This window comes from Podarcis raffonei, chromosome 2, assembly GCF_027172205.1.
Source record: "Podarcis raffonei isolate rPodRaf1 chromosome 2, rPodRaf1.pri, whole genome shotgun sequence".
NCBI classification, from domain to species: domain Eukaryota; kingdom Metazoa; phylum Chordata; class Lepidosauria; order Squamata; family Lacertidae; genus Podarcis; species Podarcis raffonei.
The window spans coordinates 19,040,603-19,056,611 of record NC_070603.1 but is presented as its reverse complement, the minus strand read 5'-3'; the positions used below and the strand labels follow the sequence as shown (position 1 = coordinate 19,056,611).

The 16,009-nt window shown below is 47.4% G+C and overlaps 1 protein-coding gene across 2 annotated transcripts in view; it reads right to left on the bottom strand.

The window, feature by feature from the left end:
* Window positions 1-15,714, bottom strand: part of TOM1L1 (target of myb1 like 1 membrane trafficking protein) — a 57,341-nt gene extending 41,627 nt beyond the window's left edge. Inside the window, exons 1-3 of one of the 2 annotated variants that reach the window (XM_053375142.1) lie at window positions 15,150-15,714; window positions 7,861-7,945; window positions 3,322-3,400 (exon numbers count right to left, since the gene is read on the bottom strand). In XM_053375142.1, coding sequence (XP_053231117.1) covers window positions 3,322-3,400; window positions 7,861-7,945; window positions 15,150-15,207 — 222 coding nt within the window. In that variant the 5' untranslated portion in view covers window positions 15,208-15,714. Of the gene's footprint in view, window positions 1-3,321; window positions 3,401-7,860; window positions 7,946-14,792; window positions 15,090-15,149 lie in introns of those variants that run through there. The other variant, XM_053375143.1, reaches the window with a different exon arrangement.
* Window positions 15,715-16,009: the final 295 nt, after the last annotated feature.

Here is a 16,009-nt window from a genome sequence, read left to right as displayed (position 1 = left end):
CTTGATGTTATTAGCACCATGCTCTAAGCAACTGAGCTCTGCTGAAACATACACCCTCTATCACTCAGAGCCACAATATCAACACAGAGGGAAAACAGGATAAAAAGCTCTGTGGAACTAGAATGAGACCCAGCCCAGAACCTTTTCCAGCAAACCTTTACATGCTTTCAGAATGTTTTCAAGTTAAATAGGAACATGGCTGCAAAATAAGGGGAGAGGCATTCATTCAGAACCATACTCAATTCATCCCATCTCTGACGTTCTGCCACTTCTGGATAAAGAACCTGAACACCAAAACTTTGGGGCGATTCATATTTATGCAGCTTAACTCGTAACAGAGCACTGTGAATCACCTGTTTGCCCTAATGACTTCCTAGCTTATGTTAATAATGTTTTTGCAAAACGAATTCCACAAATTCCACAGCAGCAGCATAATACACCATGACCAACAAGGTAACTCTGTGTACAAGAACTGCCAAGTCACTTTTGCACTGGCTGACGTTTGGAAACAAAACAAAAACAAAAAGGAGTCACACATTTCTGCTTATTACAAGCCCTGGAAATATTAAGTTATGTAAGTTTAAACCAATGGACTGCTTCCTATGGCACCAAACAGTCTAACCCATATCACCATTTGACATCACTGACCTAGATTAGATCCTGGGCAGAAATGGGAGGTCAACATACCCACAAGCAATGTGATTCTGGGTCAGAACAATGATCCATCTAAACTGGAAGTGCTTCTGACCATCCAAGAAGTCATAACCAACATCTGACAGGGACAGCCATCTCCTGTTATTTGTTGCCCGTGGCTGGTAACACACAGGTTGCAGTGTTAGTTTGCACCTCTCAATACAGTGGTACCTCTGGTTGCAAACAGGATCCATTCCAGAGGACTGTTCACAACATGAACAGAACGCAACCCACAGCAGCGCGTCTGCACACGCGCGGGTTGCGATTCGCCGCTTCTGCACATGCGTGTGACGTCATTTTACACGTCTGCGCATGAGCAAGCGGCAAAACCCGGAAGTAACACTTTCCAGTTCTTCCAGGTCGCCACGGGACACAACCTGAAAAAACGTATCATGAAGCAAACGTAACATGAGGTATGACTGTAATCCTGTTTCTCCAAAACATTCCATTAATCCTTTTGAAATCCCATGCCATTTCCTTATAACACCCTGGGGGCAATCGATGGTGTAAGTTAACTACCAATTGTATAACTAAGCTTATCCTTTAGCTCATCATAAAATGCTCTAACTGCTTCAATAAATAATCCTGAGTTGTATTTTGAAAGGGAGATACTGTTTCCTACTCATTCTTTCCATGCCAACTGTCTCCATTCTCTTTTACATTAGTTAACCAAGTCCTCTCTCTGCCTAATCCTTTTATTTCTGAAAAAATGCTATCCTTGATTTTTTTTAGTTGCCCTTTCATTCCTTTTTGAGGTGGGGCAAGCAGGAAGACACACAATTGTTCATGTGATAGCATTTACGATGTCTGCTGTTTCATTTTAATCCCCTTCTCATTAAGCCTCTGTCACAACTCATTTTTCTTCAACACAAGACGGCAGATAAGCAAGTACACATCGTGACTTGGCTCAAACATGCTCTCTCTCTCTCGCTCACTCCAAAAGCTTATTCCATGATACATTTGTGAACCTTTATTTCACCACAAGACTCTTTGCTGTTGTTTCCAAAGCCTCTCTTGAGTGGCAAACCACAAACTGAGATCTATGCAACTCCAAAGTTTGTCGATCAAAATAAAAGACAGTATCTTGCTTGCTCTGATCGAGTGACCTTTCTTCTGTTATTTCAATATCTCTCCCCCTACCTCTGGCTAGAAGCCATCAGTGTTTGTGTATGGTTAAGAACACATGCCATAACGGACTTTATTTTGCACTAATGAATACTGAATCGCATATTCCACTTTGTAAAAGTGGAAAATGCCGTTGGAATAACACAACACTGAACAAGATGCTACTCTTTCCCTTCTTAACCAGTCTTTAACCGGAGTGTGTAATTCAAAAAGGAAAACCAAGAAGCAATTTTCTGAGTAACATGCTAAATACCGTATTATGAGGTGCTTGTGGGTGATGATGCGACAGTTATGAGGACTGCCCATGGCCAAGAGGCCTTCCCCTGTCCAGCAACCATGTGGTGTGGGAGATTCAGGTCCCAAACATGTTTCTAGACCCAACACCACCTGCCCAGGTTACAATGAAGCAGTGCTCACACCTTAGAAGGGATGGTGGTGGTCCCTGGTTTATAAACTTATAAACGCCATCTCCAACTCTTCAAAAGATTCCATCAACTACATCTCCGAAAATTTTTACACATCACTTGGGAAGACAGGCAAACTAATGCCAGTGTACTGGAAGAAGCAAAGATCACCAGCGTCGAAGCAATGATTCTTCAACATCAACTTCGTTGGACTGGTGATGTTGTGCAGATGCCTGATCATCCTCTTCCAAAACAACTACTCTATTCCAAACTTAAAAGGAAAGTGTAATGCTGGTGGTCAACAAAAGAGGTTTAAAGGCTCTCTCAAGGCAAATCTAAAAAAAATGTAGCATAAACACCAACCACTGGGAAACACTGGCCTGCAAGCGCTCCAATTGGAGAACAGCCTTTACCAATGGTGTCATGGGCTTTGAAGATGCTCAAACTCAGGCGCAAGGGAGAAATGTGCCAAGAGGAAGGGACACTTGGCAAACCCTGACCGTGATCAACTCCTGCCCGGAAACCTATGTCCCCACTGTGGAAGGACGTGTGGATCCAGAATTGGCCTCCAGAGTCGCTTACAGACTCACTGTTAAGACCATGTTCATGGAAGACAAACTTACTTGGCTATGAGTGATCACCAAGGAAGAAGAAGGAGGAGGAGGAGGCGGCCCCTGGTAGAACCCAAGTGGGGCACAGAAGATGAGCAAAAACTTATGTCCAGATGCCATTGCTTGTCTTCATAATATTGGCTCAATCCTTCCCCCCCCCCCCCGGCAAGCCCTGAAGGTGGAAAGCAGAGGTTAATCTGTTGGACAATCTCCAACGGTGAAGAACAATTGACCTCTGTCCATAAAGAATAGTGCTCAGAAACCCCAGACAAGGATCCAGATGACATTCACCTAAACATGACCCAGAAAATGAGCACCGCCTTCCCCCGAAGTTCATGTTTGGTGTGTCAGGAAAATTGTTGCTGTTGTTTAGTAAAATGTTCTGCTCAAACAGGTTCCTCCCTGGGCTGTGATCCAGCGAAATCCAATGTGTCCCCTTCTGTGTTTATCAGACTCTTTTTTATGAGGATCAAGAGTATCATACTTACAGAGAGCGTCAGACGAATCTCAACATGGTTGCAGTTTTTGGAAAGCTTTTTCCTTAGTGCTCTGATCGCATTCTTGGGTCTGCAATTAAAAGAAAGGAAACCAGATAAAAGCAATGACTTAACACGCCGTTTGCCCTGCGACACCAACCAGAGAGATAAAGACTGCAGCCACTGTTTGCGTGGAAGAAAATCCAGATAAAACTGAAATAATGCACTGTATTTCAGCAGCGGCAAGATTACTGTCTTTGTGACAGGCGGGCTGTGTGCAGAGATACCCTGCGAACCCTGTGAACAGATGGATGTTCAGAATCCTTGGTCACCCAGGATCTAGGGCGGTAGGCAGGTTTTTCTCACATTTCCTAGAGGGTAAAAAGGTAAAGGTAAAGGGACCCCTGACCATTAGGTCTAGTCGTGGCCGACTCTGGGGTTGCGGCGCTCATCTCGCTTTGTTGGCTGAGGGAGCCGGCATACAGTTTCTGGGTCATGTGGCCAGCATGACTAAGTTGCTTCTGGCGAACCAGAGCAGTGCACAGAAACGCCATTTACCTTCTCACTGGAGCGATACCTATTTACTTGCACTTTGACGTGCTTTCGAACTGCTAGGTTGGCAGGAGCAGGGACCGAGCAATGGGAGCTCACCCCGTCGCGGGGATTCAAACCGCCGACCTTCTGATCGGCAAGTCCTAGGTTCTGTGGATTAACCCACAGCACCACCCGCGTCCCTAGAGGGTACCCAATTGCAATGCTTTATTTTTTTCTAGAAACACGAAAAACCACCATGGGGTCTGGTTAGATTATGGGCAGGGTAGACATAAAACCAAGTACAGTGGTACCTCAGGTTACGGACGCTTCAGGTTACGTGTTTTCTGGTTGCGCACCGCGCTGAACCCAAAAGTACCAGAACGGGTTACTTCCAGGTTTCGGCACTCGCGCATGTGCATAAGCACTAAATCATGCTTTGCACATGCGCAGAAGCACCAAATCGCAACCCGCACATGCGCAGATGCGGCGCTGCGGGTTGTTAACGTGCCTCCTGCACGGATCACATTCACAACCCGAGGTTCCGCTGTAATTAATTAATTAACTTCATCCCACTTATATGGGAGAAAGTAAACCCCCACTTATATGGGAGACACATTTCAGTGGGAACTCCCTCTGTTCCACATGGCTTCCAGTGTCCCCCAGTCTTGGTCAATGGATTCTGCTCCTATCCTCATACCCTGACTGCTTCAACTGCATAATCAATGGTCATGCTATCTCTTGGTCATGCTTGAGTATGACCGAATGCTGGAACCTGGGGAGATACTATTATTATTATTCAGTTTATTGTCCACTCTTCACCAGCAGGTCCCAAGGCAAATTACAAGAAGTTTAAATTTGGTATTAAAATCAGTAAAAACAAATTACAGTCACTGAATCCTGAAAGCAACAATCTCACCTTTCATGCGGCCCCAAACACACAAAGCAGCAGCCCATACTATTTCTGCAGCTGATAAACCAACCGCAGAGATTTGTTCATTTATTTAAAAGCATTTTTAGCCTGCCCGCCATCCACAGATCTCAGAACGGGTTACAAAACTTTCAAACAAGAATTCTCTTTGTATCGTCCAATGCGAAGCTTCCCCCGACCCCGAACTGAATTCCCCCCAAACATTCCTCTCTTTCTTCCCCATCTAGCACTTCAATGTGCTCCATTTATAAGCAAAATTTAGCAGCAGCAGCAACAGCTTAGTATTTAAATATTGGACAGTGCAGCCAAAAACTCAAAGGAGATTGTTTTATTGCCGCCGCCTCTGTTTTCACGTCAGATCCTCAAACCTTTTCTTAAACGGAGAAGATGAGGCCACTGCCTAAATAGTCTCACCTGAGCCCAAACACTAATAGCACTAGATTACCCTATCAAAAATCCTGTGGCAAATTGTGCAAGACTAAGGGTGTTCACATCAGCTTCTTGGCTCTCTTCCAGTCTAATTATAGGAGGCTTCAAAACAATCTAGATATTTTTTTCCCTCACATGCTAGCAGATAAACAAGTACACTCCACCTCATAGGTGGATGCACTATTGAGTGATGGGGTGGGGTATTGCTTTCCACCATATTTATAAATCCATGGGAGCGAGTGGCGCTGTGGTCTAAATCACTGAGCCTTTTGTGCTTGTTGATCGGAAGGTCAGCAGTTTGAATCCCCGTGACAGAGTGAGCTCCCGTTGCTCGGTCCCAGCTCCTGCCAACCTAGCAGTTCGAAAGCACACCAATGCAAGCAGATAAATAGGTACCACTGTAGTGGGAAGGTAAATGGCATTTCCATGCACTTGGCTTTTGTCACAGTGTCCCGTTGCACCAGAAGCTGTTTCATCATGCTGGCCACATGACCCGGAAAGCTGTCTGCGGACAAATGCCAGCTCCCTCGGCCTGAAAAGCAAGATGAGCGCCACAACCCCATAGTCACCTTTGACTGGACTTAACCGTCCAGGGGTCCTTTACCTTTACCTTATTTATAAATCCATGCTATGGGAGTGAGGCGAAGGAGGAAAAGTAAGGAGAAACCTTTGCTCCTCCCTCATGAGAATTTTACAATAAACACAGGGGATACATTTTCCACACAGATGAACACAATACGTGCATTTCTAACACTAGCAGTGCTCTTAGTTTTTTCCACTATGTTGCGTCACAGGAGCAAATATTGGGTCAAAGGAGTGCACTGCCAACGTGGCCACTGCTCAGAAATTATGAAAGTTGTAGTCCAGCGACACCTTGATGGCTCCAGGCACCCCATCCCTGTCTTAAGATGTTACAAGGGCTGAGTTTTCTCTAGGAAGAAAGCCTGTTGCTTTTAGCTCATGCTAACTGAGCACAACCGACTGTCACCGATGACTCTTCTCTTTACAGTGGATGTCTTTGTTGCTCATCCAAATTAAATGTTAGGATCAAGGAACGCACACAATCATCATCATCATTACACTGTAAGTGACCAGCCTTTGGCTACGTCGTTTCTTCATTCCAGTAGCGAGATGCTTTCTGCTGTTCCGAGAAAACAGCACAGCACTTCGCTTGCAACCAATAAGCTTAAGTGGAGATCACCTATCCATGTCTGAATATTGTTTCTGAAGATACGGTCAGTGACTAATTTGAATAAGGTCCTATCTGGAACTGGGGAAGAGCTGGAGGGCTCAAGGTGTTGGATCATTCATGATGTGAGTCACAAGCAAAGGGCTGATTAACCCTTTCTCTGCTTCCACCGGCTTGCCCCATGTGAATATTGCAACTGTGATGATTCCTTCCTTTATCACGCAGCACAGCTGCTCATAGAGATGTGAAAGCTGGGGGGGGGGAGAATAGGAATTACCGTATTTTTCGCTCTATAAGACGCACCAGACCACAAGATGCACCTAGTTTTTGGAGGAGGAAAACAAGAAAAAAAAACTGAATCTCAGAAGCCAGAACAGCAAGAGGGATCGCTGCGCAGTGAAAGCAGCAATCCCTCTTGCTGTTCTGGCTTCTGGGATAGCTGCACAGCCTGCATTCGCTCCATAAGACGCACACACATTTCCCCTTACTTTTTAGGAGGGAAAAAGTGAGTCTTATAGAGCAAAAAATACAGTAGAAAAAAACACAGTCCTCCTCTCTACCCCCAGGCAAACACACTGAACTTTTAGAATTCTTTCTTTTGTTTTCTTTTTAAAAAAGGCACTTACATGCTTCCTTTTCAGAATAAGGATCCCATGGATTTTAGCAGAACCAATGGGCCTCCAATTATTGCAGTCTTGATCCCACCTCTAAATTCTGTAGTTTCTCTACTTCGTTACATTAAATTTCAAAAGCACCTACCAATTTGACGTTAGAAGTTGCTGGCAGATAGACCCATTCAGGTGAGAGAAACAAAGGTAAACGTAAAATGTAAAGGACCCCTGGACGGTTAAGTCCAGTCAAAGGCAACTCTATGGGGTTGTGGAGCTCATCTCGCTTTCAACCAAGGTCCTAACATTACCTACTGCACACAGTCATGAACCAGACATTCTGGGGTCGCTTCATGGGTCATGTTTTAAAGATGCATATGCAGTACAGTTGCCAACTTTTAAACCAGCCTCTGCAGCTATGTCTTTAACTGGAATTTACAGGCAAAGCTTTTGACAGCATGGCGATAAATACGCCCCCTGTGTAACTGCTGTTGCTCACGCTTCAGTTAAAGGCACAGCTATAGGGACTGTTTGAAAGTCAGCAACTCTAAAAACCGCTACACTGAAACAGCATATAAATTTCGTTAAATAAACAAACATGCATCGGTAAACATGAACTTGAGATGTAAAAGTATCAACAAATACGTATTGAAATCAGATTCCCTACTGCCTTCACATGTGGATTTATTGATGATCAAATTGTAAAATTACACATGCACAACAGAGGACAAAGGGTTTATACCAGGGTAGGGAATGCCTTTATCATCATACAAACAGGATTAGACTTTTAACACGGAAGGCCAATATGTCTTATCAGCAAGACCAAATTCCATGAGAATTCTGCAGAACATGAACCAGCTTACCCTTCCTCAGTTGTGTTGATAATATCACAGATGTGCATGAACTGACCCCACTCTTCTGTCTGCAGTGCTCCAAAAGTAGCCTTTTCTGCAAAGACAAAGATTTACTTCCAGTAAAGAGTAATAATAATAATAATAATTTTATTATTTATACCTCTTCCCATCCAAAATAGCTATGCAGACACTACAGTGGTACCCCAGGTTACATACACTTCAGGTTACATACGCTTCAGGTTACAGTAGACTCCGCTAACCCAGAAATAGTACCTCGGGTTAAGAACTTTGCTTCAGGATGAGAACAGAAATCGTGCTCCGGCGGCGCAGCAGCAGCAGGAGGCCCCATTAGCTAAAGTGGTGCTTCAGGTTAAGAACAGTTTCAGGTTAAGTACAGACCTCTGGAACGAATTAAGTACTTAACCTGAGGTACCACTGTATACAGACACCTAACAAACAGGAAATATAACTTTGGTTGTTTCAAATGACTGGCATAAAGAGTTTTGATTTAAAATGCAGCAGCAGGAGGCCCCATTAGCTAAAGTGGTGCTTCAGGTTAAGAACAGTTTCAGGTTAAGTACAGACCTCTGGAACGAATTAAGTACTTAACCTGAGGTACCACTGTATACAGACACCTAACAAACAGGAAATATAACTTTGGTTGTTTCAAATGACTGGCATAAAGAGTTTTGATTTAAAATGGTCATTCCCTCTGAAGTACCCCGAGTCTTAAATCTCCTTCCTTTATAAAAAAAGAAAAGAAAAAAGAAACCGGTTAGCCAATGTCAGGAAACACCTAGGATATCCAGCTCCCAGCATTCTGAGTCTATGAAATGCTTTGAAAGTGGCTTACTAGATATCAGCAAGCAAAGACTTAGGGGTAGAACAATCTTCCCTCAACCTGGCGCCCTCCAGGTATTTTGGCTACCACTCAGCTTACTGGCTGCGGCTGACAGGGGTTGTGGTAGTCAAAAACATCTACAGTGGTACCTCGGGTTACAAACACTTCAGGTTACAAACGCTTCAGGTTACAGACTCTGCTAACCTGGAAGTAGTTCCTCGGGTTAAGAACTTTGCCTTGGGATGAGAACAGAAATCGCGCAGCGGCAGTGGGAGGCCCCATTAGCTAAAGTGGTACCTCAGGTTAAGAACAGTTTCAGGTTAAGAACGGACCTCCGGAACAAATTAAGTTCTTAACCAGACGTACTACTGTAGAAGGCATCAGTTTGTGGAAGGCTGAGCTGACCTGTTGCAACGGAGGACCAGACTTCTGCAACTTTATTAATAACTCTTAGGCAAAGTAGGAATGTTAGCAAGTGATGTTTATCCTGCAAAGGTGACATTAGCTGCCCTCGCTGAAACTTCCTCCTCTGCCTAAGGGCACTGAAACTCTGTCCACCTTTGCCTCTGTTAATACAGGGATGGGGAACCAGTCACAGATGACCTCTAAAAGTCACTGGACTTCAACACTCAACAGCCTTAACTAGGGCTGGGCGAGATCTGTTTTTCAGCATTTGATCAGTGGTGGAGGAACAGGCTGCAGCCCCCGGAGTGGAGAACAGGCGTGGGCGTGGCTGACGCGCATCCCAGGGGTGTGGCGCGTCACCTGTGGGGGTGTGGCAAGTGTCCCGGGGTTGCGCGTCCCGAGGGGGTGGCCGCGATGCCACCCTTTCCCCAAATGGTACCTGGGGCGCTGTGCTCCCCCGCCCCCCTTCGTATGCCAGAGATTGTGATACATCAGTCTTTACCTTTTATAAAGGTAAAGGTAAAGAGACCCCTGACCATTAGGTCGGGTCGTGGCCGACTCTGGGGTTGTGGTGCTCATCTCGCTTTATTGGCCGAGGGAGCCAGCATACAGCTTCCGGGTCATGTGGCCAGCATGACTAAGCCGCTTCTGGCGAACCAGAGCAGCGCACGGTAATGCCGTTTACCTTCCCGCCGGAGCGGTACCTATTTATCTACTTGCACTTTGACGTGCTTTCGAACTGCTAGGTTGGCAGGAGTTACCTTTTATATCAACAGCTAAATACAGTGGTACCTCGGAAGTCAAACGGAATCTGTTCCAGAAGTCCATTCGACTTCCAAAAGGTTCGGAAACCAAGGTGCAGCTTGCGATTGGCTGCAGGTAGCTCCTGCAGCCAATCGGAAGCCACGGAAGCTGCATCGGACCTTCGGGTTCTAAAGAACATTTGCAAACTGGAACACTCACTTCCGGGTTTGCAGCATTCAGGAGCCATAACATTCGAGCTGCAAGGTGTTCAGGATCCAAGATACAACTGTACCACAACATGCTGATGTTTCACAATGTCTATATCTCGCCAGCTTCTTCCTCCCCACCTTAGAAGCAGCCGAGATACATTGCCCAGCCCTACAAGCAAGCCCGTAGGCTGGAGGGGCACTGGGGCTTCGTTGAACTGCTCAGACTGCTCAGCTGGGAGACGGAAGGCCTCTCACTCCTCAGCTAAGCGAGCACCAATACCGCTCCAGCTTGCACATCCCTTATATAATACTGTGGTACCTCGGGTTACCTTGCCGATCAGAAGGTCAGCGGTTCGAATCCCTGCGACGGGGTGAGCTCCCGTTGCTCAGTCCCTGCTCCTGCCAACCTAGCAGTTTGAAAGCACATCAGAGTGCAAGTAGATAAATAGGTACCGCTCCAGCGGGAAGGTAAACGGCGTTTCCGTGCGCTGCTCTGGTTCGCCAGAAGCGGATTAGTCATGCTGGCCACATGACCCGGAAGCTGTACGCTGGCTCCCTCGGCCAATAAAGCGAGATGAGCACCGCAACCCCAGAGTCGGTCACGACTGGACCTAATGGTCAGGGGTCCCTTTACCTTTACCTTACCTCGGGTTAAGAACTTAATTCGTTCTGGAGGTCCGTTCTTAACCTGAAACCGTTCTTAACCTGAGGTACCACTTTAGCTAATGGGGCCTCCCGCTGCCTCCTGCTGCCGCTGCGCCGCCGCTGCATCATTTCTGTTCTCATCCTGAAGCAAAGTTCTTAACCCGAGGTACTATTTCTAGGTTAGCGGAGTCTGTAACCTGAAGTGTCTATAACCTGAAGCATCTGTAACCCGAGGTACCACTGTACAAGGGGAAAACTCACTCTTTTTTTCTGGGGAGAATGGACTGAAACTGACTAGCATCACTTAAACCTTGATGAGTCACTCCGTTAGCGAGTCTCCAACCACTCCCGTCATCCTCAAAATCCAGAGCAGCTAAAGGAATGCATTTCCCTCCACCCCCAACTCGACACATGTGTCTGAGTGAAGCGGGGAATTCCAACATGCAAAGCATTCATTATTTTGAGCACGGCAGAAGGGAACGTGGGCTGCAGTCATTCCAAATGAAGGGAAGAGAGGCTCACAGGCTTGGGAAAGGGGGAATTGACAGATGGATTCCGAGCTCTTAACTGGAAGTCAAGAGTGTTAAGGAAGCACAGCCGGCCCACCCGTAAGGCAAGGTGGGGTTGCTGCCTTGGGAGGCAGAATCCACAGGGGCACCAGATCTGGCCTCTAAAGAATGCATCACCCGCTGACCCGCTGCTGCAGCGGTGTGCTCCTTGGAGGCTGGAGTTGATGTCTCCTGGGGGCAGCCCCCGCAACACCGCCTCTCAAGCAGCCTCTTGGAGAGGCATTCCTGATGTAGAACTTTTATTCCTCCCTTGTTCCTGAGGGAGAGAAAATGAGAGGGGTTCCTAAGCAGTGTTAGGAACTCAGATATACAGTGGTACCTCTGGTTATGAACTTAATCTGTTCCAGAGGTCCGTTCTTAACCTGAAACTGTTCTTAACCTGAGGTACCACTTTAGCTAATGGGGCCTCCCACTGCCGCTGCACGATTTCTGTTCTAATCCTGAGGTAAAGTTCTTAACCCAAGGTACAGTAACAGTCATACCTCATGTTACGTTTGCTTCATGTTACTTTTTTCAGGTTGTGTCCCGTGGCGACCTGGAAATACTGGAAAGGGTTACTTCCGGGTTTCGCAGCTCACGCATGCGCAGAAGCACTAAATCACGCTTCATGCATGTGCATACGCGTCAAATCATGCCGCGCACCTGCACAGATATGGCGCTTCAGGTTGCGGGCTTATCATGTTGCGAACGGACCTCCGGGACGGATCCCATTCGCAACCAGAGGTACCACTGTATTACCGTATTTTTCGCACCGTAGGACGCACCGGACAATAGGACGCACCTTGTTTGAGAGGGGGGAGAACAAGGGGAAAAAATTCTTCCGCTCTCTGCCCAGCGCCCCTTCAGCGAAGTGGCAGGAGGCGCTGCGCAGAGAGTGGGAGAATTTTCCCCCTCTTGTTTTCCCGCTCTAAAACAAGGTGCCGTTTAAGGTGCCTTCAGGCGGCTACCTTGGAAGGTTCCTTTCGACCTGCTCTTTGGGGCTGGTGGGGGGAAGCCCACCACCAGCCCCAAAGAGCAGGTCAGGGAGCAGTGGAAAGGCGCAGCAGAGAGGCTGCTGCCATAGTCACACGTCACTTCTCCAGCTGGGAGAGGGTCGCGGGGCTATGGCTTCTTTAGCCCCGCAAGCGCTCTCCTGGCTGGAGAGGTGACGCACGGCTATAGAGGCTCCTGCCATAGCCGCGCGTCACCTCTCCAGCCGGGAGAGGGTCGCAGGGCTATGGCGTCTTCGCTCCATAGGACGCACACAGATTTCCCCTTCATTTTTGAAGGGGAAAAAGTGCGTCCTATAGAGCGAAAAATACGGTACTTCCGGGTTAGCAGAGTCTGTAACCCGAAGTGTTTGTAACTCGAGGTACCACTGTATAAGCTAATTGCCAAATGGCACCTTAAACCTTAGGTTATGGTCGCCACAACAGTCTAGGTGCCATCCCCCCTCCCTAATGAGAGCTATTATTGTTATTATTGATGTTGTTCATTCATTTCTACAGTATACCACTTTATATAGTAAAGAAAAAAATCTCAAAGCGGTTCACAACACACCAAAACATCAAATAAAGTAATCCAGAATAAGACAAACTCAAGCTTCAAGGAAAATATTTCAGATCCTTCTCTAAGTGACATTTTGCTTTCCCCATATTTATCTGCCTACTTAATTGATACAGTGGTACCTCAGGTTACATACGCTTCAGGTTACATACAATTCAGGTTACAGACTCCGCTAACCCAGAAATAGTGCTTCAGGTTAAGAACTTTGCTTCAGGATGAGAACAGAAATTGTGCTCCGGCAGCGCGGCGGCAGCAGGAGACCCCATTAGCTAAAGTGGTACTTCAGGTTAAGAACAGTTTCAGGTTAAGTACGGACCTCCGGAACGAATTAAGTACTTAACCTGAGGTACCACTGTATAGCTGCCCTACAGCAGAAGAACTCAAGGAAGGCAGGTTACAGACTCAAGGAAGGCAGGTTACAGTGGTTTGAGTGTTGGACTAAGACCTGGGAGATCAGGGTCCAAATCTACACTCCATCACGAAGCTCACTGGATGACCTTGGGCCAGTCACAATCGATTCACCTACCTCACAGGGTTGTTGTAGAGGTTAACTGAGGAGGGGCCAGCCAGATAGGGATGTCTGTCACCAACTTAATATGGTAGCAAATGGACCCGCGCCAGTCACAAAATGCGCCTGGTGCCCGGCTAATTTTGAACACTGGTTCAAAGGAAAGGCACACATGTCTAACAATGGCAGGGAATCCGCCACATTTTCCAGCCTCCACACTTGTCACACAGAGTGCCTAAGAAAAGCATGAGTAAAAAGCGCCCCATGGCTTGGGACTGCAGTCCGCAGGTATCAAAAAAGCTGAAACACTTTACTACTTGCCCCGGCACTTCAGATTGTAGGGGGTTGTTGGGATCGGGTCCCATTCTGCTTTTCGCTTTATTGTGTTCTGATGCAGTAAAGCTCGCCTGTCAACTTTACACAGCATTTATAGGTTGTGTGAATGCAGTGCACACACCAGCTTGGCTTCTATTGATGATGGATTGTTAAGAAATATTCTGAACAAACAGCAACCTGGGTGGTGTTTTGTTTCACTGGAGCCAAACAAGGAGACCTTCTGATCCTCTATGGCTGACTAAAGCTTAGTGATGTCTGACCTCCAAAACAGAGATAAGGCTATCAAAGATTTCTCTTTCTTTCCTGGTGAGGCTTTTCTGCCTTCCGTGATCAAAATTTCAGCAGGCGAATCTTATCTTGGCATCAAGATACAGTGTTCATCAATAACAACACATGCATTTTAATCAGTATTTTTTACGTTTTTTATGTTTGAATGTTTCAAATATCAGTTTTTGCTGACAATGTCATGGTTCTGTTCTTTTCTGTAAATCACTTTAAGGTGGGTTACTCTTGTTTTTCCTTTACAATTGAGCGGCATATAAATTTTCGGAAAAATAATAGCAATAAATAAAATGCAGCTGGTTGATATTTGCTCATGGGACAGCTCCCACAGTGGGTGGGAGGAGACTAGTTAGCACGGCAACAGCAAACAAATTGGTTAGGGACCTGGAATTGGAACCCCCTAGAGGGGCAAGAGTAGCTAGTGTAGCTCTTGGGTTTCTATGGGCCTGGAGGAGCTGAAAAACCACAGTACTGTAGTTTAACCGAGTGTATCACCCAGTACAGCAGTGCCATTAAAGTAGGACTTTGAGGCAGGAGTCCAGGAGACCAGCTCAGCAAAATGAGCAGAAGACATCACCACCCAATAAAAAAATAAAACAAAGTTGGCCTATCAGATTTGAAGCAGAATCCGAAGGAAACGCCAAAAGCCATCTAGCCAGGCAGGTAATACACAATTCCATCTACAGGAGGGGGGCATGGGTGTAGCCAAGGGGGGCAATTGCCCCCCCCCATCAATAAAAATACTTAACTGAGGTCCGGAACCTCTAAAATAAAGCCTGCCCCCCAACATAAATCCTGGTTAAGCCCACTAGGAGGGGGTGCAAAAACATTAAACACAGAGCTGAATATCCCCTTACCTGCCCCGCTGACCCAGATGCCTGTTAGGTTTCCAGAACTCGGAAGGGCAACAGAAACTATCCTTTCCCTCTCCGCCTACATCCATATGGGAACGCTGTCTCGCCCCGAGCCACACCACTGGCAAGGCTAGCTTAGTACTGCAGGCACTGGCAGGTAGCGTCTCCCCAACGGCTCCAGACCTGGAGACGCCACCTGAGCCCTTCGGAGCGCAAAGGCTGCCTCCGCTACCGCGCGGCTGCCCGCCCTCCCCGTCTGAAAATGGGACGGTGCCTTGGGAAAGTTTGGCGCTCCGTTCAGTTCAGGGGCAGCCACCCACAGGCTGGCAGGAAGGGGAGGCAAGAGATGCCGCTTCTTACCGATCAGATGCCCCACGGCTGTGCCAAAGGGATCCTTCTGACTCTTGCCAAAAGCCATGCTCGAGTCCCGGGTCTCCAGGCGCGCCAAGCAAGAATCCGCGCTCGCTCTCTCCACCAGCCGGCTGGCGAGCTCCCCGCTTTGTGGCGCTCCAGCCAGCCAGCACGCCGGAGGGACGCCCTTCCCCGGCCAGGGGAGGAGGGGCCCGGCAGCCTCCAGGTGCTCGCCCCGCGCCGTCCCACGGGCTCCTCGTCGGGGATGACGCGCCGCGCGGGGAGGGAATAGCCTTGGAAGCGAAAGTGCAGCCGCGCAAAGGCGCAAAGGGGAAGGTCGCCAGCCTGCGCTCCTCTTGGGCGGAGTCTCCTTCAGACGCGCATCTCCAGTCCTTTCCCGAAGGCGCCCTCGGATCCGGAGCAAACCTCCGCGCAAATGCGCCAAGCTTTTCGGAGGGGATTCGTCTAGGGGCAGGGGTGGGACTTCCTGCGGCTCCCACCCCTCTTTTAACGCAATTTTCCGGGAAAGGAGTGCCGCTGCATGCTTTCCAAGCGGCGGCCAAAGTTTCCCGGACGGCTTCCAAGTTAGCTCTGGTTTGATGGATTCCTGGCATTTGAACTCACGGCGCCGTACGGGGCAGGCTTGAGCTTGCATGTTGGAAGCGCATCACGTATGTTATGGTTTAACATTGGTGTAGCGGGCGGGGGGGAGCAGTTGTCCCCCACCCCAAATCAAGTAAATAAATAAAAATACGTAACTAAAAGTAGAAATTGTAGAAAGGGTGTTGACAGATTTTTCCGAGCACTTGGGGTCAAAAGAAAGTAATTTTAAACAACTGTTGTGGAGACATTTCATTCCGAATCTTTTA